This window comes from Oncorhynchus keta, chromosome 23 (genome assembly GCF_023373465.1).
Source record: "Oncorhynchus keta strain PuntledgeMale-10-30-2019 chromosome 23, Oket_V2, whole genome shotgun sequence".
NCBI lineage: Eukaryota > Metazoa > Chordata > Actinopteri > Salmoniformes > Salmonidae > Oncorhynchus > Oncorhynchus keta.
Window position 1 is genome coordinate 29,424,164 of NC_068443.1, and position 24,353 is coordinate 29,448,516.

The 24,353-nt window shown below is 42.2% G+C and overlaps 1 protein-coding gene across 1 annotated transcript in view; it reads left to right on the forward strand.

Annotated features, from left to right (window-relative positions):
- Positions 1 to 24,353, forward strand: part of LOC118402123 (laminin subunit gamma-1-like) — a 72,376-nt gene that overhangs the window by 25,437 nt on the left and 22,586 nt on the right. The window contains exons 2-5 of the mRNA XM_035800061.2: positions 12,815 to 13,119; positions 17,379 to 17,509; positions 22,823 to 22,992; positions 23,714 to 23,902. Of these exons, the coding sequence (XP_035655954.1) occupies positions 12,815 to 13,119; positions 17,379 to 17,509; positions 22,823 to 22,992; positions 23,714 to 23,902 (795 nt within the window). The remainder of the gene's footprint in view (positions 1 to 12,814; positions 13,120 to 17,378; positions 17,510 to 22,822; positions 22,993 to 23,713; positions 23,903 to 24,353) is intronic.

Here is a 24,353-nt window from a genome sequence, read left to right on the forward strand (position 1 = left end):
TGAATGATGCGTCTTGCCATAGAGATCCAGTAATTACAAAATTCCACCTATTGACCCAAGGCTGAAGCTATAGTGTGTGTGAATAACACATTTCAGTTAATTCCTATCTCAATTGCCTTGTTTAATAGTGTAATATGTTTTAGATTAAGTTTTTTTTAAATATATAGATATATAATTGTCATATCCTTACTGGCTTTGTGGCTGTTTTTTTTGTAGCTGTTTTTTTAATGATAAGTTAGGAGCTGAAGAGTAAATGTCACGTTGCCAGCCACAACGAAAGGTAAGGCAAGGATGTCATGTACATTTTGAAATCTAAATCTATTCGCAATTCCATTCCTAAGACTCTCTTCCAACCCACTGACCTCGGAAAAATCAAATAGGAAGTGCACTCGAACTGCATGGGGGGGCCAGGTCGTTTGAGAAATTTTGATTTTGTCTGTGCCCAGGAAATGATTAAATGCCTAAGGGAGAGGATTTTCTATTATTATAGACAGTGTGTGTCTGTGAAAGAGATGTATTACACAGGCATGCAGACTCTTGCAGGGTAATTTTAGCCTGTTCTGAGTGATGATCCCCTTGTGGTTGGGGGGAAAGCAAGGTAAACGTGAATTCTTCTTTCAAGGCACTCGGCAAAGGGGAGAAAAGGGATAATTATGGGTCAGGTGTCAGATGTGAAATGATTTATACATAGCTAGTCCAGTTAGAAACGTAATACTTGTACCCTTTTGTAGTTTCTTTGCTCAAGACATTTTTTCAAGCTGTATGTGATAATTGTATAGTTGATGGGAGATAATACAGAAGACCTCCAACCTTTGTTGTTCATTTTGGAGAAACCCGAAGTTACTCATGCCCATCCCTGGTTTCATAATATCTTTAAAAAGAGAGGACACCCCCTCCCACCCCGAAAAAATGCAAAAACATCAGTTTGATAAAGACAGCATATCTTCATCAGAATCATTAAGAATAAGGGGCAAGTACATTAGTGTCTAGTTCAAGAAGCAGACGCCTCACAAGTCCTCAACTGGCAGCTTCATTAAACAGTACCCCGCAAAACACCGGTCTCAACTTCAACAGTGAAGAGGCGACTCCGGAATTCTGGCCTTCTAGGCAGAGTTCCTATATCCAGTGTCTGTGTGCTTTTGCTCGTCTGAAATCTTTTAGTTTTATTGGCCACCCTGAGATATGGCTTTTTCTTTGCAACTCTGCCTAGAATATGCCAGCATCCCGGAGTCGCCTCTTCACTGTTGACATTGAGACTGGTGTTTTGCAGGGTACTGTTTAATGAAGCTGCCAGTTGAGGACTTGTGAGGTGTCTGTTTCTCAAACGAGACACTCTAATGTACTTGTCCTCTTGCTCAGTTGTGCAGCGGGGCCTCCCACTCCTCTTTCTATTCTGGTTAGAGCCAGTTTGCGCTGTTCTGTGAAGGGAGTAGTACACAATTTGCTTTTCTCTCAAAAACAAGGACATTTCTAAGTGACCCCAAACTTTTGAACGGTAGTGTAGCTGTTTGCAGATGTAAGAAACACAAACTAATATTGTAATTATAGAACGCTTGTGGATTTATATTAAGATCAAAGTGGAAACAACGTCGTTGCCTGTGCTCCATTGACCATGCAGACTGAACGAAAGTGTCTGGTGGTCAAGGAACCTGAAATGCGCTCCTTGAGTGACTGGGTAGGTCTAGGTCTGTGTGGAAAGCCACATGGAGAGAGAGCGGAGAGGGATGACTTAAGTAGCGGAGTAAACAATAAAAATTGACATTACACACTGTGTATTAAATTTAACAAACCAAACATTCAAATGCCGTTATAGGAAGTCAAATAAAATCCCAAACTGGTCCACGCATAAATGCTGGTGTGTGTGTGTATATAGTCAAATATGGTATACCGTCCAGCCCTAAAATGACATGGCCTCCACAATCACCTAACCTCAACCCAATTGAGATGGTTTGGGATGAAAACAGCATTTTTGTCATCAATGTTGTTGCGTGTTCAGCATTGACCATGCAGACTGAACGCAAGTGTCTAGTGGTCAAGGAACAACAAAACTCGCTACTTGAGTGACAGGGGGCGGGGCTAGGTCTGTGTTAAGAGGCATGGAGAGGGACCTATAGAGATGACTCAAGTAGTGTAGGAAACTATAAAAATGGACGTTACTCACGGCGTGTCACATTTAACAAAACATTCAAATACCGTTATAAAAGGTAAGGTAAACACCCAAACCGGTCCGTGCATCAATATCAGTATATCGTTAAATAAATACAGTATACCGCCCAGCCCAGTGTGACAGTTTTCTTTTTCTATCGGAGAACAAACCATTCCAACAAAGGACATTCATTCCATGACTCCCTTTTCAAATATATATATTCTTCCCTTTTGAGTAATTTAGGCCTACAAAACCCATACAGCCCCATACAGTTAATGATTGAATCCATGTTTTTGTACAGTTAATATTAGGCCAGGTGGATGTAGTTTGACACCTTTATCTGTGTAAATGTTTTATTGATAACAGCAGGCCTGGAACGACAGGCCTGTATAAAGCAGAGAGGATTTCCTGCTACAACTCCCACCCAGAGGCAGTGTGTAGTATGCTATTTGCGGAGGAGGGCCGGACATGAGGTTTGGCCTGACTTCAGTAACTGTATATGCAGCTGTTACATGTCTGACATGCATGTTAAAACATGTGTCTGGGAAAACTGTTTTAAATACTGTAAAACTGTTATCTTTTGACTGACTTCGACATAGGTGGGTTTAATAGAGAGAGTTTTTGAGAGCCTTTCCATCTACCAGAAGACTACTGTTAGACCTATCATTAGAATCGCTATATTTTTCCTGTTCCTTAATTGTTTGAAACCTGGATGTTTTACTTCATATTATGAGGCATGTCTTATCTTGCTTCAAAGTAGCCTATAGCCAAAATACCACCACAGAAACGTAGAGGCAATTATTTTATGTAGACTTCTTCATTGTGCGCTCTCCTATTCTCTTTCAACATTCTTTAATTGTCTAGCAGTCAAAGGCATTATCCTAATCAGATTAGCAGCCCATGATAGTTGTATCTTTCAATCCCCCTCTTCATAACAGATATTTTAAATCTGTAAAACCACTCGCAAGTGCTGTGCATATTTTAGAATGGTGTTTTCCGGCAAATTGCACTTTGGAACATCCATGGCCTACTGCCATGTGTGCATTGCTGTGCCTAAAATGTGAAGAAATAGTTTATCAACATTTTCACGCTAAATATTCCGATCTGTTCCCTCAACCCTATTAATTGATACGGCGTGTACCTCCACTACACTATGATACGTATCAGTTGGGATTAAGAAGTGAGTATAACAATGTCCACTGAAAAATAAGTGGTTACACCTGTATATACTCTCCACTACACCACTGACTGGCACACTTTGGGAATACATTTTTGCTTTTGAAGTGCTTTTTCAAGTTGATCTTTAACTATGAGGCTCGCTATACAAGTGAAGACATGCCGTTGAGGAGTGAAGCAGAACCCCTTACCACTGCTGTCATCCTCTAGATCAGATCCTCCACAATTTATTTCAATATTTTATGAGCCTAATTCTCTACACTACTACACTGCTGTAAATTCTCTGCTTGTAGAGTAGAAGTGGAAATCCATATCACAAACGTATCACTTGCCCCCAGTCTGCCCTTACGTGAGCAACTTAAAGAGGTATGCAACTGTGCTGCCAGATGTGCCTTATCAGTTGGTTTGTTTAAAAAAAGTATTGAATGTTTTTCCATTTACGCTTTGGCATACTTCTTAATTATTTAACATTCATTATGCTCAGCTTCACATGTCGCCTACCCAGTTTAAAGATGAAATCTTATCAATTGTGATTTGAATTTGAACAAGGAAACAAAGCACTAGCATAACCTTTCCCACTTACACACATTTTTACACTTGCAGGTTATTTGTATTGCTTTTAATATTTTTAAATGATTTTAACACTTTGTTCTAGCTAGCTATTTGTGTAGATAGCTATCAAGTAAATGCAATGATAATAGCAGGTTTTTTTTAAAGCTTTGACAATCCAAATGTTTCAAGAGGGCCAAAATGAACCACATAGTAACTTCCAAATCCTCGGGCAGTCTCACTGCATACCACCAGCAGGTGTGTTGTTATATGGTGCAGAAAAGCCCGATGTTATTACCTGTTTGGCTTTCTTTTTTTTAAAATGGATGTCTTTCAAATGTCTGTCAACTGTTTTTTTTAAGGTCCAATGCAGCCGTTGTAATCTCAGTAGCAAATGTCATTTCTGGGTAACAATTAAGTACTTTACGGTGATTGTTTTCAATTAAAATGATCAAAAGCCTCTTAGCAAAGGGCAATTTCTCAAGCAAGAATTTTGCTAGGACTGTCTGGGAGTGGTCTGGGTGGGGAGGGGAAAACTGAAAATAAGCTGTTATTGGCAGAGAGGTTTGGAACTTTGTTATTGGTCTATTGACTAATTTACGGAATGATGATGTCACCATGGAAGGCCAAATCTCCATCCAAAACAGGCTGAAATTTCAGGTGGACTTTTCAAGTAGCTCTTACACTAAAAGAGCATGTATCATTTTCTCAGTATTATTACAACTAGGGTTGGGCAGTATCCAGATACCTTCATACTATTCCTGTACCATACAGGGGTATACGGTATTACCGGCAGTGCACAAAAGGGGCACTATGACTTTATGCTAACAAATGCCAACAAAGTACTAGCGAATTCCCATATAGGATGCTAGCTAAATGCTAACAAGCGAACATAAACTAAATGCAAAGACAGACAACCCAGCTCATAAAGTTACACAACTATCTCAAAAGGCTGCTCACACTTGATCCAGGAGGGTATTGATTGTCTCTGCTGTAACCAGGAGGCTTGATCTTGCAAGATAGTCACCTATAGCTAGCAAGTTAGCAAACCAAAGAGATTTACAGACGGTGAGTGAGTATTCATCAGACCCCTCCCTGTAGGTGGCCAATTCAATGCGGTGCTATAAAATTAGATACATTACATTACTTTGTTAACCTTCGTTTTCCCTAAGGCATTAGTTAGACCTACCCATGTAATACATGTGTTGTTCTGAGTCTAGATACATTTGTTGTTCTGTAAATTGCCTATTCCATGGTAGTTTTTCATAAAGCCACAGAAATTGTTTGAGGACTTGTCCCCAACTACAGTATTCAGAGAAAAGCCTGGGAGGACGGTGAAGCAACACTGAGCAAATTGTCCCTGCTGTGTCCTTTTTGAGATCTTTTGTCTCGATTTCATTTAGGCACGGTGGGCAAAGGGGGACACTTTTGTTTGTTCCTGTCATCCATGTGTTGTAACACCTATTGGCTGGGTGGCTTCATCTTAGGTGGCCTGAGCAATTAAAGCTTAGCCAAAGAGTCTCTGTTTTGTGACCCCCATGGATCTAGGCCGACATCGTGGACAAAATAAAACTTGTTAATCATTTTTTATTGTAACTGTGGTTTTTTTGGTAATACGTAACAGAAATGCCTACAGCACTTTGTTTCTGGTTTTAATCTAGTTTGATCAAGGCAGATGGACATATTTTATGTTAAATACGAGTCTGCTTGCTCCCCCCATGTATTACCAAAACTTGAGGATTACCTCAATCTTCCCATGATGTAACCAACCCCACATTATTCCTTAGTCAAGGGACAGTCGCGAGTGGGACAATTGCAGCCTTGCCAACACCACTAGTCGTTTTCTTTTCACACTGGTGACTAAGGAGATGAGACCCCCCCCCCAAGTCCTGAATGAATGATGGGGCAGTGTCTTTATCCATTTAAAGCAATCATTACCTCCCACCCTCCCTTGGTCACTTCCTGCTTGTCCTCCTCTGCCCTCCTTAATTGGAGACCCCATGGTGTCCCAAATAGCACCCTATTCCTGATATAGTGCATTACTTCTGACCAGGGCCATAGTCATTATATAGGGAATAGGGTGCACTATTTAGGGAATAGGGTGCCATTTGGGACGCTACCTCAGAGAACCTCCCATCAGCCCACCCCCCGGGATACTACACTGTTGTTCAGTATTCTCAACAATGGTCCACCACGATTAGACTACCTCCGTGTGAGGATGTGCTTCGATTTTAATCTCCTCACCACCAATCTGTGCCTGCAGGCTGCTGTGTTTACTGCTAAAGCAGGGGAGGAGATTGAATTGATAGGAACAGCATTCCACTATCATGTGAAGAATTGCTTATAAGTAGAAATAGGCCTAGATTTGTCCTTAAAGATTGCTACTCAATTGATTTAGGCTAGAACTAGGCTATTGTTTTTCATTGAGCTGTTTTAACAAGTAGGCTTATCAAATGTAACTAGAAATGCAAACATGTAGCCCAAGTCATTTGAGTATGGAACACATTGAAACGTGCTTACATATTTACAAGAATATGAATGTTTGTCAACCGTATTACAGGTTTTACTGTAATACATGTTCCTAATACCAGCCAAGGCTCCGTCCCAATACTGGCCATTGTCCCTCCCCCTCGTTTTCAAGTGTTCCTCGTGGGGGAGTGGAACTTAAATGGAGCAACTAGTGGTAAGGCGAGCTATATAACCCTACAGAATGGACATCACTACATCACTCACTTACATTTTCTTCCTTCCTAGTATTTTTTTGAGCAACTTCCCAGTCATGGGTCGCAGAGCTTTATTGGAATGTTGGGTACCACTTGCCAGCAAGTCAGCAACTTGATTCACTTTGTTTGGAGGGCCAATTAATGTGCTGAAAAGGCACTACACTTCACTCAAAGTTGAATCGGGACACCACTCCCACTCAAGGGGGCAGGGTTCCAGTCTAGAAGCAGTTTTGACTGCTCCTACAGCCTTGCTTGGGTACTGCAGTTTAACTGACGCCCATTCCAAATCAAATTTTATTGGTCACGTACACATATTTAGCAGATGTTATTGCGGTAGTAGTGTCTAACAATTCTGCAACAGAGCCTGGACTCGAATTTGAAAATTCCTAATTTGCGTGCACAAAACATCCATTTAATTATTTAAGTAATTGTCGCTGAGGCTGATTTTTTTTATTTTAAAACTCACAGCTGACGATCTTAATGTTCTGTTCATCCAATATCTGCCATGTTTTTGGATGATGTGATGTAGTAGTCGCTGCTCCCTGTGTGCGCTGAGTGCTAGTGTCCATGTGAGGTTGGGCCGTGTAAACCAGATGCAACCCGGATATAGACGGTCCATGAATCGACGTATGCCAATCTGAGTAGATTATGTAAAAAATAACGGTCGGTCATCTTTGATGCAGTCTCCAGTTTTTTTTATTTTTATACTTGCCCCCACGCCATGCGGCTCACAGGATCGCGCAAAACAGCCCTGGCTTACTTTAGGCCAACCTGGTTTCTTCTGCATCAGACCGTGTTTGAAAGATGTGAGCATGGCAACCTTTTCATGGTTGTCAGTCATTTTCAAAATGGTTAAGCCTGTTGACCCTTGGATTCCAACTGTCAAGAATATTTGAATTGAGGTACAAGGTACAACAGTTGTATCACCAGTGGCAATGATTCCACTGTTTGGTAGAAATAAAGAGCTGTCAGCCTATTGGCATCATTGTGATGTTTCTTAAAATGTTGGGAAAGCACCTCTTTCTGACAGGGAGGGGGCTCCCAATGAATCACTGGACCTGCCGGAAACAGTTTATTTTAGCGATCATCCGCGTGAGGGGGGTGTCTTTTCACCCTTCTGACAGTTTTCATTGAGGCAGTTCGTAACGTGTTATCTGCTCTTCAGATGATGAACTTGGGCACATTCCTCAGATTCCTCAATTGTAATGTTTCCCTCCCCCACCCTTTCCAAATAAAAAGTTCAATTTGTTCTGCTTTTTATCCTGGTAAGTTTTACTTGTCAGACTGACCCAACATGGCACCTGTTAGAGAAAAGGAAAATGTCCCTAATGCTGTTAGGCCTTTTCTTTTCTGCTGTGGAATTCAGAAGCACACGGTCATCTCTCATGCAGCTCATGCTTACATTGACAGGGGGGGTTGTGTATACACTTGAGGCGTAGTCTACTTGTTGTGTCAGCACACAAGCAAGGGATATGTGATATTAATGAATTGGCCCTATAGGTTACAATTAGCCCTACAATTCGCCCTATGATCCTGTGATCATATTAGCGAGGTCTATTGGATTAAGCCCCTGAAGTGAATTGATCGCAGTGAGTTAATGGTCATTGCTGTATCCTATCCCAAAGTCTGTCCGTGTATTGGTTCAGCCCGTGGGAGTGTTGCGTTAAACAGATGTTCTACATATCTCCTGAGCAGATGGAGAAAATTGTGTGTGGGGGGGGGGGGTGAAGTGGACATGCCCACATGTTGAAAGTCAAAGTGGTCATTGTTCATCTCCTATGTAAAGAATGCGATGAGGTCATGGGAGGAAATTTAATTGGACCATGCTGTGGCTCGAGGCCTTCCCCTGGAATTAACCCACACCCCACAACAACCCGTAATCCCCCACCACCTAGATATTTCCTGCTGCTCACCCCCGGGCTGTGTTCTACTGGGTGTAAGGGGATGGAAGGAATGCAAGCAAGAGGCAAAACATCCCAGCAAATCCTCTAAAAGGTGCAAATAAGAGCACACCTTAAAATTAGCATGTAGAGGGAAAAGATTCTGTGTGACACCTCGAGAGGATATCAACCCAGAGATCACTTGAAAATGTATGTCTTTTAAATGTCTTATTTTGCTGTTTTCCCCTCAACAATGTACATGTAGCGAATCCTATTGACAAGATTTTATGTCTCAGCTATTTCTACTAATTTGGCTGAACTAATGGGGGGTTTTCTAATGATTTTATGGAATAATTAGGCCTTTCATAAGATGAGGGCTTGAATAATCAGAGTTATCAGCCAGACAAAAGGGTGAAAACCACCAACTCCATATTTGCTCCCCGGGAGGAGTTGGAGAGGTAACGGCGTATGCAGAGATTGATTAAGAGATTTGGTGGGACTGAGCCTTTTCTCCCAGGAAAACACTGACTTTAGGTACCATTTTCTCGTACAGCCTCGCTCTGGTTGCTAAAACACTCAGCCTGAAGCCATCAGCTTTGTTTGTTGATGCCCTTTGTGGGATCTCAGTTAAACCTTATCCCAAACCCGATCACTAATAATCAGTTTCACCACCTTTCCTCTGAGACAACAGAGGTGTGTTGAAAGACCCTTCATCAAATAGCCAACAGCAAAACATACCACCTTTTATTTAACCCAAGGATGTCTACAATACATTCAAAGGAATTTGACGTGAAAATAACGTGCCTCGTCTCAAGGGAAGCCACCATATCACGGCTACTTTTTAAATGACTAGCCTTTAACAGCATACTTTACATTATGAATTCTGTGTAATAAATTGCTAGTACCAAGGACAAAAAGTTCTGTCTGTTGGCTGATTGGGCACTCACGTAGGCTAGATTATGAATTAATGGTGTGGGAGTCTTCCTCCCTTGACTGTAATGTTCTCAAGGAAGGATCTCTACTGTGCTAAAATATATTTGAGACTCTTCTGTGCTAAAATAGATTTATGAGACTCTTCTGTGCTAAAATAGATTTATGAGACTTTTCTGTGCTAAAATAGATTTATGAGATTGTCTTTGGGAAAAGCAATATTTTCTTCTTCGACCGTTCACTGCTTTTGAGCATAGAAATTGCCTATGTGATTAACTGGCCATGGGCTCGGCAAAGATATTTGAACGTTTTGACAGCGACTTCATGCTATGATATGAATTTACTACCTTTTCAAAGAACCCCTGCTCACCCCCTGGAATATCCCCCGTGGTAGTTATCTACATAAATGTCCTGAATCTGTTGTTCGAAGAACGTTGGTCTTTTCATTGGGTTCTTGTTTTGTGTTCAACGGGTTGGCCTATCAAATTTAACTAGAAATGCATGTCCAACCTTGCTGTGGTGACACACATCGTGTTCTAATGACATGTTTAGAGACCCTAGGAAACCACAGTGTGGCTTGTCAGAATGTTTGGGAATGTAAAATGTGGATTTCGCGCTTACTCCTAAAACAGCCGAATGCATCTTTGATCGTCGGAATAGATGTTATATAAGCTGCATTTGTATGCGCAGAATTTACTTGTAAATACACGAGTCGCTGAATATTACATTTAATCTTCAAAGTATGTTTTAAAAAGTCCTTGTTCAGTTCTTGCCATTAAACAATTGTAAGCCACTAAAGACAGGTAGGAATTCTCACATTCAATCAATGCCTCATTTGTTGTTCTTCTGCAGAACTTTTGAAGATAATTCCTGATCAGACGATCCACTTTTAGGAACAGTCACAAGCTTTCTCTCACATTTCAACAATAAATATTTGCCTCCCAACACAGACTATTTCCCCAAACTGTGTTCTCCCTCAAGTCTTTCTCTGGTTCTCGTCAGCCCTCCACTTCACTGGCGTCACTCTGCCGAGCGGAAGCACATTCCAGCCAGTTCCCTCTCAACCTCCCCTCCCCCAATCACCACCACCATGTCACAGCCTCACTCAACTAGAACATGTTTGAGGAGTGGACAGGTGCACACATGGCTGAAGTCCCCCCTCCTTTAGTTCTCTGCTGTAACTCACAAGAGTGGCTTATAATGTAAAGCCTTACTAAGGTGGGTGTCCTGAAAAGTTTTTCATGGGGTTAGTGTCTTAACAATGGTAGGGTTTAAGACCGGGTTAACCAATACCAGTTAATTGAGTATTAGGCTACAGCATCAGAGTTCTGGAGATTTCTTTCAGGCTAATTCTTGTGTACAGTACAGCTCTTCCGAAGCTCATCATGTGTCATGGTGGCTGATGTGGAAGGAGTTTTGTAGATTGTTAATCTGACAACTCCCCACCCTAGCCGACCCCCACTGTTGCTAATGAGGAAAAACGACCCCACAGTTAACCGACTTGTATCTTCGTCTTTATCTTGCGTCTTTTTAAGCCTTTTCTTTAATACTTTCTTGTGGAGGAACACAAGGGGTCCCCACAGCCTGCCCTTTGTTTGCGTTCTCCGACTGTACTATTATTTTGCTGCTCAATACACCGATTGTTCTGTAAGGAAAGACGGAATTCCTCTTGGTTTTATGCAAGACAGCTCTGGGCCAGAAAACTTGGTAAATCCATGGAACACTGCCATTCATGAATTTCAAATAAAGCTACTCTCCTGTCGAAGTCTCCTTCGGATTAGTTGAGACATAAATGGGTTTCTAACAACTGAAAATGGTGTTTAGTCAACTTTTACATGGAGTATTATTGGCCATTTTAAGTGCATCAGCTCTATCATAACTGTAATTGCATTAAAGACGTGCAATATTTAACTACAATTAGACAAAACAAATTGTAAAGACTGAATTGTCAGCTATTCCTGCTCAGTATTGATGGTTATTACATTACTGAAATGACAGATTGAAAGGGCGTATTTTCATGGCCCTTCGCTCATTATCTTCAGGACTAGCCTTGCCTTGCCTGTGAACTAGACTACTAATCTCTAGTGACTGCCTGACCACCTGTATTCAGTGTTGAGTCTTCCTTTGTCTCCACTGAGTGGGCTCCTCTGTTGGGTTGACGAGGGGCCCTTTGTTGTTTGCCCCTATGCGTGCCACTTCATTGCTGCGCCAACAGATGCTGTTTGTCTTGTTTGCGAGGATGTGGGGAGGTTTTAGAAATTAGATGTCAATGATAGTCTGTTCCCAGTATGATTTCCCTGCTGCTCCAACCCTCTTAAGATGTGCTTGTTCACAGAATTTCACATTCAGTTATTTTGGTGTCATGCCTGTGCATTGTAATGGAAGTGAATAGTGGGAAAAGTAGATAAATTAGTTGTAAATGGTCAGAATTGGTTGAGCTTGATGTTATTTATGCCTGTTGCACTTTGATTTGAGATTTTTTCCCCATGTTTTAATTTGCATCTTTCTCAGTGTAAAGCTGAACTTCTTTCTACTTGGATAGATTTATAACGAGAAATTGAACATGAGCTAATGGATCTAAAGGCAAATAATCTACATCACTGTATTACGGTTTTTATTTCATTCGAAAATAATTCTGTGTGTTGAAGCAGACCTGTTGAAATCCACACCTAGTTTAGTGACTCACGGCCCAGTTGAGGTCAAATTTGTACCAGTCCTGTTTGAGTAGGAGACTCACACAGGGCCAAAGCAGGCACTCCAGAACATAGCATTTTTGACAGTTCACTTTAATTGCAATGTAACGAATTGCGTTCACGACAACCAGCTCACACCCTGCAGTAAAATACATATTGCTTTCAGATAAACCTTGAACCACAAAGCCTGTTGGGTTAAGAGGTCCCTCAAGTAAGGAAGTTCATTGTCATGGTGACTGCAACATCATGCATAAACACTTACTCGGAAGGAAATTAACAGATTGAGAAATCTATATTATCTGTGAGCTACATGTCTTCACCTATATTTGTGCCACAATAGTTCCTGTATATATGTTTGTTTTTGCAGCTCTGTTTAGAGAGCAATTTCTTTGCTAAAGCAAACTGTACCCCCTGTAGCCATATTGAAAGATTGCCATTTCTTTAAACAAATGTCTCCCCATAACATTTCTCCAAGCTCTTAGCAGATATATTTTGGTGTTCATCCCCCAACAACTCCTAGCCTGCTCAGACATGCCAAATAGGTTTTTGAAAAGGCCCTCTAGTATTACTGGAGGACACTGGAGACCTTCGGAAATCCTCCTTTGTCTTGCCTTAAACCAACAATGCATCTGGAAAAGACTTGTTATAAACTGTGACTTTTAGTGACTGATTTAGCTTTTGGTATCAGTTATCTCATGTTTCTTTTTGGTTCTTCAGGCAAGGCTTTTGACATCACTTACGTGCGACTCAAGTTTCACACCAGCCGCCCAGAGAGCTTCGCCATCTACAAGCGCACAAGTGAGGATGGACCATGGACGCCCTACCAGTACTACAGTGGTTCCTGTGAGAAGACCTACCAGAAGTTCAACAGAGGCTTCATCCGCACCGGAGAGGACGAACAGCAGGCCCTCTGCACAGACGAGTTCAGTGACATCTCACCCTTGACTGGAGGAAACGTGGCCTTCTCCACCCTCGAGGGCCGACCCAGTGCTTACAACTTTGACAACAGCCCAGTTCTTCAGGTAAAGAAAAAAACTCAGCTGTTTTATAGCATTTGAGAAACCTTGATAAAATAACTGTGTGATCGTCTCTAATACTGTATGTTCAAGCTTAGTTCTACAGGTAAAAAAATGGCTGTTTTTATAGTGTTCAAGAGATCTTGATATAGGAACTTTGTGATGCTTCTTGTTCCAGCTCCAGATGTGTGATATCCCATACTTGTGTGTCCCTGGGTGGCTGTTAATATTTTGTTTTATTTTTCCAGGGCTGTCTGAGGCACAGAGTTACTAGTACATCTTATATCAGTAGCGTTGAAGAAATCAATGATGTGGAAGAGCAGGTGGACATAGTAACGTAAAGTTGGCCCGTAGACTTGAGATATTTTGGCATGGACATATGTGCTGTTGGCAGGCATGCCCAGTGGAAGGGAGTAGCACACTAGTTCAGGTGGGAAAGTGTGAGAGCCTGACCAGTGCCAAGTGTTGCAACAGGTTGCTAGGTGACGCCTCCAGATTTCCCACTACAGTACTGATTGAATTTGGCTCTGAAGAGGCACAGCTGGAAATGTTAGTTGCGCATTGCTTTCAGCAAGTGAGAATTTTGTGTGTTTCCAGATGAAGCCCAAGGGAGTCTTCTAGCCTACATCGGACTTTAAGCCCAAATGACTCCAGTAAGATTTTATAGCCTAACCATTAAGTTATAAACTACTTTATTTGTTGCATGCACCGTGCCGAATACAACAGTTTTACAACAGACGTTTACCATGAAATGCTTACTTACGAGCCCTTTCCCAACCATGCGGAATTAAATAGTAACAACATTGATAGTAATAATGTGGCTATATACAAGGAGTACCAGTACTTAGTCAATGTGCAGGGGTACGAGGTAGTTGAGGAAACATGTAGGTAGGGGTAAAGTGACTAGGCAATCAGGATAGATAATAAACAGAGTAGCAGCGGCATGTATGTGTTGGAGTGTCAGTGTAAGGATGTGTGGGTAGAGTCCAGTGAGTGTGCATAGTCAGTGCAAAACGGGGTCAATGCAAATAGTCCAGGTAGCCATTTGATTAACCGTTCAGCAATCTCATGGCTTAGGGGTAGAAACTGTTCAGGAACCTTTTGGTCCCAGACTTTGTGCTCTGGTACCGCTTGCTGTGCGGTAGCAGAGTGAACAGTCTATGGCTTGGGTGGCTGGGGTCATTGATCCTGCTATTTTTCACCTGTGTGGAATAACCAAACTTTTCATACTGAATACTCTACCTCGAACAAATTAATACATTTAGCTCTGGCACTATACACTTCCATACGTTACATATTTATACCCAAGCCCAGGACTCTCTGGAAGGGATACCTTTCTCAGGTGTCACAGGGCTACGTTGCATGGAGAGTTTATTTGTTAAGTGGAGTCGCTAGGTAATATTTTAATAACTGTTAAAGATTCTTTAATATGGGATAGCAAATGTTTTCGTACAACAATATCAACCAAAACGTTTTCACACAGACTCACTCTGTATATAGAAAATATAGCCCACAGGTGTCTCAAGTAGAGGTTGACCGAATAATCAAAATGGCTGTATTTTTGGACACCGATTTGACCGATAAAAAATATATATATATTTTTACACTTTTATTTAACTAGGCAAATCAGTTAACACATTCTTATTTTCAATGACGGCCTAGGAAGAGTGGGTTAACTGCCTGTTCAGTGGCAGAACGACAGATTTTTACCTTGTCAGCTCCGGGATTCAATCTTGCGACCTTACAGTTAACTAGTCCAACGCTTTAACCACCTGCCTCTCATTGCACTCCAAAAGGAGCCTGCCTGTTACGCGAATGCAGTAAGAAGCCAAGGTAAGTTGCTAGCTAGCATTAAACGTATCTTATAAAAAACAATCAATCAATCATAATCACTAGTTAACTACACATGGTTGTTGATATTCCTTGTTTATCTAGCGTGACCTGTGTTTCATATAATCGATGCAACGCAGGGGGATGATTTAACAAAAGAGCATTTGCGTAAAAAGCACAATCGTTGCACGACTGGACCTAATCATAAACACCAATGGTTAGATTTTCTTAAAATCAATACACAGAAGTAGATTTTTAAACCTGCATATTTAGCTAAAATAAATCCAAGTTAGCAGGCAATATTAACCAGGTGAAATTGTTATTTCTCTTGCGTTCATTGCACGCAGTCAGGGTATATGCAACAGTTTGGACCGCCTGGCTCATTGCGAACTAATTTGCCAGAATTTTACGTAATAATGACATACATTGCACAACCTTCAATGTTAACAGCAATTTTTAGACTTATGGATGCCACCCATTAGATAAAATACAGAACAGTTCCGTAATTCACTGAAATGATAAACGTTTTGTTTTCAAAATGATAGTTTCCGGATTCGACCATATTAATGACCAAAGGCTCGTATTTCTATGTCTTATTATGTTATAATTAAGTCTATGATTTGATATTTTATAGAGCAGTCTGACTGAGCGATGGTAAGCAGCAGCAGGCTCGTAAGCATTCGTTCACACAGCACCTTCCTGCGTTCTGCCAGCAGCTCTTCCCTGTGCTTCAAGCATTGCGCTGTTTATGACTTCAAGCCTATCAACTCCCGAGATTAGGCTGGTGTAACTGATGTGAAATGGCTAGCTAGTTAGCGTGGTGCGCGCTAATAGCGTTTCAAACGTCACTCGCTCTGAGACTTGGAGTGGTTGTTCCCCTTGCTCTGCATGGGTAACGCTGCTTCGAGGGTGGCTGTTGTCGATGTGTTCCTGTTTCGAGCCCAGGTAGGGGCGAGGAGAGGGACGGAAGCTATACCGTTACACTGGCAATACTAAAGTGCCTATAAGAACATCCAATAGTCAAATGTTAATGAAATACAAATGGTATAGAGAGAAATAGTCCTATAAATACTATAACTACAACCAAAAACCTCTTACCTTGGAATATTGAAGTCTCATGTTAAAAGGAACCATCAGCTTTCATATGTTCTCATGTTCTGAGCAAGGAACTTAAATGTTAGCTTTTTTACATGGCACATATTGCACTTTTACTTTCTTCTCCAACACTTTGTTTTTGCAGTATTTAAACCAAATTGAACATGCTTCATTATTTGTTTGAGGCTAAATGGATTTTTATTGATGTATTACATTAAGTTAAAATAAGTGTTCATTCAGTAATGTTGTAATTTTCGTTATTACAAATAAATAAAACTAATTTGCCGGTTAATCGGTTTCGGCTTTTTTTTGGTCCTCCATTAATCAGTATTGCTATCTGCGTTGGAAAATCATAATCTGTCGGCCTCTAGTCTCAAGATAATTAACTGGGGGGGAAATGATATTTTCATCCAGCTTTAAGTATCTGCCTGGATACAATTGGTATTGTATGAGAGAGTGCCAGTGAAGTCACTAAAATAGTCGACCAGGAGAGCCATTGGCCCCGTGCCTGAGGCAGACGGAACCTGCTTTGACTCATGGCTGCCCTATGGATGTGTCTTCTCATAGAGTTAGGCTATAAGTGGCAAAACATTGGAGCTGTTATCAGCAAAAACTCTATCCTGAAATATGTTTTAAATTAGTCTGCTGGTAGTAGTTAGACTCCCAATAATTCTGCAGAATGTTTGTTGGCAAATAATTTTGCACGTGCAAGCGAGATGATACACACTTGACTTGGCTGCGTTTACAACTCCTCTTCAGAAATATTCAGAACATTGTGTTACAATGTTAAATGTAAAACAGACTATTTATTATAAACCTCCATTTGTGAACAGGATAGACATTTTTTTTTTATAATTTTTTTTTTTTTAACAGATGTTAAGGTTTCCAACTTCCTTGGTAATACTCCTTGTGCGATCTTCCAGTGCTCACTCCAGATATGTCCTCTGCTGCTGTAATTCTAAGCAAGCAAACAAAAGGCTTTCAATATGTTGTTCTGATTCTGGGACCAGTCTGATTCCATGAGAATTTCTGAGGTTTAGATTAGTTTTGCTGTATTTATTTTCCTCTTCTAAACAGCTGCACTAGTACCAGGGATAGGGTTTTGTCTCCCATTTGAAATAGAAACTTTCAACAGGATAAGAATTAGTTTCAAGTCAAACACACCTATCGTGCAACTCACTTTGGAATCTTCAACCCTCTCTCCCTTTTCTCGTCCGTCAAGCAAAGTTGTAAATGAATAACTCTCCAAACATATTTAGCAGGCAAGGCCTGGCACACACATTTGTGGAGTCTGACCTGGCTGTGTTTTAACACTGTCCATTTGTCTTTTTTCTTTTCAGGAATGGGTGACAGCCACAGATATCAAAGTGACCCTGAACAGGCTCAACACATTTGGAGATGAAGTTTTCAATGATCCCAAGGTCCTAAAGTCCTATTACTACGCTGTCTCAGACTTTGCAGTGGGAGGAAGGTGAGAGCCGTTCCCTCAGCTTTATGCTATCTTCCAACAGCTGTTGTCAGCATCCACTGCCTGGCTTTTCCCTTCACATTTTTTATTTATTTGACCAATGCCATTGTTTATAACATAAATGTAAAAATAGCAACAAATCATATTATATTCCTTTAAAGGAGGAGGCCAAATTAAATGTATTTATATTGCCCATTGTACATCAGCGGATATCTCAAAGTGCTGCACAGAAACCCAGCCTAAAACCCCAAACAGCAAGCAATGCAGGTGTAGAAGCACGGTGGCTAGGAAAAACTCCCTAGAAAGGCCAAAACCTAGGAAGAAACCTAGAGAGGAACCAGGCTATGAGGGGTGGCCAGTCTTCTTCTGTCTGGGCCGGGTGGAGATTATAACAGAACATGGCCAAGATGTTCAAATGGTCATAAATGACCAGCATGGTCAAATAATAATAATCACAGTAGTTGTCGAGGATGCAGCAAGTCAGCACCTCAGGAGTAATTGTCAGTTGGCTTTTCATAGCCGATCATTAAGAGTATCTCTACCGCTCCTGCTGTCTCTACAGAGTTGAAAACAGCATGTCTGGGACAAGGTAGCATGTCCGGTGAACAGGTCAGGATTCCATAGCCGCAGGCAGAACAGTTAAAACTGGAGCAGCAGCACAGCCAGGTGGACTGGGGACAGCAAGGAGTCATCATGCCAGGTAGTCCTGAGGCATGGTCCTAGGGCTCAGGTCCTCCGAGAGAAAGAGAGAATTGGAGAGAGCATACTTAAATTCACACAGGACACCGGATAAGACAGGAGAAGTACTCCAGATATAACAAACTGACCCTAGCCCCCCGACACACAAACTACTGCAGCATAAATACTGGAGGCTGAGACAGGAGGGGTCAGGAAACTGTGGCCCCATCCGATGATACCCCCAAACAGGGCCAAACAGGAAGGATATAACACCACCCATTTTGCCAAAGCACAGCCCCCACACCACTAGAGTGATATCTTCAACCACCAATTTACCATCCTGAGACAAGGCCGAGTATAGCCCACAAAGATCTCCGCCACGGCACAACCCAAGGGGGGGGCTCCAACCCAGAAAGGAAGATCACATCAGTAACTCAACCCACTCAAGTGACGCACCCCTCCTAGGGATGGCATGAAAGAGCACCAGTAAGCCAGTGACTCAGCCCCTGTAATAGGGTTAGAGGCAGAGAAACCCAGTGGAAAGAGGGGAACCGGCCAGGCAGAGACCGCAAGGGCGGTTTGTTGCTCCAGAGCCTTTCCGTTCACCTTCACACTCCTGGGCCAGACTACACTCAATCATATGACCCATTGAAGAGATGAGTCTTCAATACAGACTTAAAGGTTGAGACCGAGTCTGCGTCTCTGACATGGGTAGGCAGACCATTCCATAAAAATGGAACTCTATAGGAGAAAGCCCTGCCTCCAGCTGTTTGCTTAGAAATTCTAGGGACAATTAGGAGGCCTGCATTTTGTGAACGTAGCGTACGCGTAGGTATGTACGGCAGGACCAAATCAGAAAGATAGGTAGGAGCAAGCCCATGTAATGCTTTGTAGGTTAGCAGTAAAACCTTTATCAGCCCTTGCCTTAACAGGAAGCCAGTGTAGGGAGGCTAGCACTGGAGTCGTATGATAATCTTTTTTGGTTCTAGTCAGGATTCTAGCAGCCGTATTTAGCACTAATTGAAGTTTATTTAGTGCTTTATCCGGGAGCCGGAAAGTAGAGCATTGCTGTAGTCTAACCTAGAAGTAACAAAAGCATGGATTATTTTTTATGCATCATCTTTGGACAGAAAGTTTCTGATTTTTGCAATGTTACGTAGATGGAAAAAAGCTGTCCTTGAAACAATCTTGATATGTTCTTCAAAAGAGAGATCAGGGTCCAGAGTAACGCCGAGGTCCTTCACAGTTTTATTTGAGACGACTGTGCAACCATCAAGATTAATTGTCAGATTCAACAGAAGATCTCTTTGTTTCTTGGGACCTAGAACAAGCATCTCTGTTTTGTCCGAGTTTAAAAGTCAAAAGTTTGCAGCCATCCACTTCCTTATGTCTGAAACACAGGTTTCTAGCGAGGGCCATTTTGGGGCTTCACCATGTTTCATTGAAATGTACAGCTGCGTGTCATCCGCATAGCAGTAAAAGTTAACATTATGTTTTCGAATGACATCGCCAAGAGGTCAAATGTATAGTGAAAACAATAGTGGACAGGCCCTGTCTATTAACCACACACACAGTTTTCTCTAGTGCGTATTCACTCTATACGTTTTTGGTATGAAGACCTGGAATAACTGCAAGAATAGGAATCGCTCTGTTGGATTGAAGAAAACAACATTCATTATCAAACCTCAGGTGCTGACAACAAAGATGTTTTTGCCTGGGTGTTGAATCATTAATCTAAAGTAGTGTAATCTGTTGACTCCAGATCAACTTCACATCACAAATGTGGCCAGCCACATTTTACATTGTGTGGGTTCATTCTCAGTGGCTCCAAAACAACAACAATCCCTCCCAAATTCAGAACTGAAAAGTCAGAAGAGAATAGGGGATCAGACGCGTATTAAACCAGTGTTAAACTGCCCCCTTGCCGGTGCAGTGTCTTTTCACCTCAATCTGTTTGAAATATGGAGCAGATTTCCATTACTCAGCTGCATTCTTTGCATTCCTGCCTGCGAGTGCTGGATTACAGTGCACGGAGACTGGAATGGGGCAGGCCCCAATATGACGGCAGAGATGAGTCCAAGGACCATGCCGGGCCAAGCTTGGGTGTAGTAGGTCTACTCTCTACCTGTCAGGGCACCAAGTTCACTGTCCACCAGTCAGCGACGTCATCACATCCACCAGCTATATATTATGAGTAAGAAATGGATTTGACTGATATTACACGTACTACAAAATGGAAAAGAGCGTGAGGGAGGTTGGCTTTGTTTTTCTAGATGAACAAACCGCCTATTAGTCTCAATAGGCCCCTAGTGCTATAGTGTCTTCCTTCCTGTTGTCACTTTTTCCACACTTCGCTGCCAAGTAACACCTGAAACAATACCCAAAGGTTGCTGCCATGCATTTCTTCTCTTGTTCGGAGGGGGTCTGTTGAAGTGTCTCGGGTGGAGAAGGTGGACCCTTTCTGAATTGGGTAAACACCATGGAGTTATCATGGCAAATAAAACTCTCCCTGTGCCAACATTGATTTGACTAATGATGTATTTGAGGATGGATCAAGGATGGATCGAATGACATGTATTCGTGATTCCCAACAACACACACTTAAAGTAATGAGTCAAACATAATGTAAGCTACAAATAGTGATGTTTTTTTGATAGATCAAATCAAACGTTTATTGGTCGCGTGCATATGGCACAGTGAAATGCTTTCATGCTAACTCCTCAATGATGCAGTACAATAACTTTGCCAATTAAATGCCTAATACAAGTCCAAAAATAACAAGTAATGGAAAAAATAAATAATTATTATGAGATGCATGCACAGCTCAGCGTTCAACACGATAGTCCCCTCCAAGCTCATCACCTAGCTCGGGACCCTGGGACTGAACCCCTCCCTCTGCAACTGCATCCTGGACTTCCTGAATGGTCGGCCCCAGGTGGTGAGGGTAGGCAACAACATCTTCGCCACGCTGACCGTCAACACGGGGGCCTCAGGGGTGTGCGCTCAGTCCCCTCATGTACTACTTGTTCACCCACGACTGCGTGCACCACTCAAACACCAAGTTTGCCGACGACATGACGGCGGTAGTCCTGATCACCAATGGCGATGAGTCAGCCTCAGGGAGGAGGTCATAGACATAGCCAGGACAATAACCTCTCCCTCAATGTCAGTAAGACCAAGGAGCTGATTGTGTACTATAGAAGAAAGGGGGGAGAGCACTCCTTCATCCACATCGACAGGGTGGAGTGGAGCGGGTCGATAGCTTGAAGTTCCTTGGCGTCCATATCACTAAGGACTTAACATGGTCCAGAATGGCATACATATCACTAAGGACTTAACATGGTCCAGAATGCCCAAAAAATTGCCAAACACTCCAGCCACCCAAGCCATGACTGTTCGCTCTGCTACCGTCCGGCAAACGGTACCAGAACATTGGCTCTTGGACCAACAGGCTCTAAGACAAACATTACATATGTGCGCACACACACACACATACTGACACAAACACACACACTTTTGCACTCGTCATTTGCTACTGCTACGCAGTTCTGTATTTTGCGGTTGTTGTTCTCTATCGGCATGCCTAGTCACTTTATCCTGCCGTCATTTACATATCTACCCCAAGTACCTCGAATCCCTGCACATTGATCTGGTACTCCCTGTATGTAGTTCCACATTGATCTGGTACTGGTACTCCCTGTATGTGGCTCCACATTGATCTGGTACTCCCTGTATGTAGCTCCACATAGATCTGGTACTCCCTGTATGTAGCTCCACATTGATCTGGTACTGGTACTCCCTGTATGTAGCTCCATTCTTGGGTATTTTATTTTTTTAACTCTCTGTTGTTCGTAAGCTGTAAGTGAAGTCTGTAAGTGAAGTCTACCTACACATGTTGTATTCAGGGCATGTGATAACATTTGATTTTGTAGAATATTTACAGTATGATTGATTTATCAAAATGAAGCCTGTTCTATACCAGCAGTAAAGTGACTTGTTATAGCAAGTTGGAGTCAATGTTTGCTGCTATCTGTCATGCTAATATGGAGGGATGAACACCTATTTGTAGATTACTGTAAATATAATCCAGTGTTTTCCCTGTAGGGAGACGATGAGGTGCAAGCAGTGGCTGTGCTCTCATTCGTGCCACTGCTCACTCAGTTTGCTAGCAATATAGTTTTTAACTTGGCACTCTGATCTTAAAGGGATAGTGCGAGATTTTGGCAATTTAGCCAAACTGGTGTGGCGACGCTGCTGAATGAATATAGGGGAAACACTGTAATCATGCTACTATCCTGTGCTGACAGGTCATCGACTCATATGATTACACTGAAAATAAGTGCCATTGATATACAGTATGGTTGGACTATTAGACTGCTTAACCAAGTAATCACGTCCATTAACTGAGTTCCATTTAATGCTTATGGTCAGGTCCTCTTAAGACCAGTGCAAAGGACCATATTCATAAAGGTCTCTTGAGTAGGAGTGCTGATCTAGGATCAGTTTTAGCCTTTAACATCATAATGAATAAGATGACATGGACAGCGGGGACTGGATCCTCTTACTCTGAGACACAGATGTTTGAGTTGTGCATTATAACTCTCACGGTGACGAACAGACTGTTCTCCGCTGTTCCAGGTGCAAGTGCAACGGCCATGCGAGTGAGTGTGTGAAAAACAACGGTTTCGACAAGCCGGTTTGCAACTGCAAGCACAACACAGAGGGTGATGACTGCAATGTGTGCAAGCCGTTCTACAACGACCGTCCCTGGAGGCGAGCTACAGCCAATAACCCCAACGAGTGTCTGAGTAAGTGCTGCCCCAAATGGCACCCTATTCCCTGTGTAGTGCGCTACTTTTGACCAGAATCCTATGGGCCCTGGTCAAAAGTAGTGCACTACATAGAGAATAGGATGTATTTTGGGACACAGCCCAAGAGATGAGTGTCTGCATAAGTCCCATAGCAAGAGATCCTTCCTGTTTCTGTGCAGGCCAGGCCGGACAGACATTCATATCATACCCCAAATGTGTGACTAATCCTGTTCAGAACAGTCCACACCACACTTCTCACGCCCACACTGCCTCAATCTGCTCCAGGCCACATAATCTGTCTCCTAAAACCAAACTTTGCCAGCAGACCACTTAGGGAAAAGTATGCCTAATATGGAAAATGTGCCAAATGAAATTACCTACCCTTAACTGCAGGGAAGGTTCAGTATAAAATTTGCTTTCAATCAGATACTATGTAGCTCTACCACCTCCTTCCCCATATACAGTAAGCACCTCTACATTGAACCCATCCATGCATTGTCCTTAAAACTGTATGGGATAAACTAATGGCTAGTTTACTAAAGCCTGGTATGGAAAATGTGCTTTTATCTTTCCCACTCTTAAATCCAGCGGTTTAAAATCACATTAGTCTGTAGTTGTACTGCTCCCTCCCCGGATACACATACATTGATCCCACCCACACATTGTCCTATACATTTGTATGGGTTAAGCTAATATCTACTTTTTCTGGTGGTCCCAGAGTGCAACTGTAATGGCAAGAGTGCAGAGTGCTACTTCGACCCTGAGCTGTACCGTGCCACCGGCCATGGAGGACACTGTCGCAACTGTGCCGACAACACTGACGGGCCTAACTGCGAGCGCTGCCTGGACAATCACTACAGAGACCGATCTGGCAACCGCTGCCTGCCCTGCAGCTGCAACTCAGTGGGTGAGTGTCTGGACCATACCATTGCGTATTTACTGTTTCTATTGGGGTAAAAAAGAGGGCTGCTTCCCAATTGGTACCCTATTCCCTATATAGTGCACTACTTTTGACAGGAGCCGTACAGTTCACTATTTGGGACATAGGGTGCCATTTGGGTCGCAGACTTACTGTTTCTATTGGGGTAAGAAGATAAGTACAGCATGAAGCCAGGCTTTGTTGTAAAGTGACTGCCCTTGTCGTTATATTCGATTGAGCAACGAACCACAAGTTTTAATGTATCATTAAATACTTAGTTTATATTGGCTGTATTGCATTAATTGAAACCAAGACTGTTCTCGGGGCAAGTCTGTTTGTTTTGACTACAGATGCTACTTTTCATAGCAGGTTAGGAGAATTAGGTTAGGGTTGGCTAAAATGCTAAAATTGTCCCAGATGTGACTCGAACATATCTAAC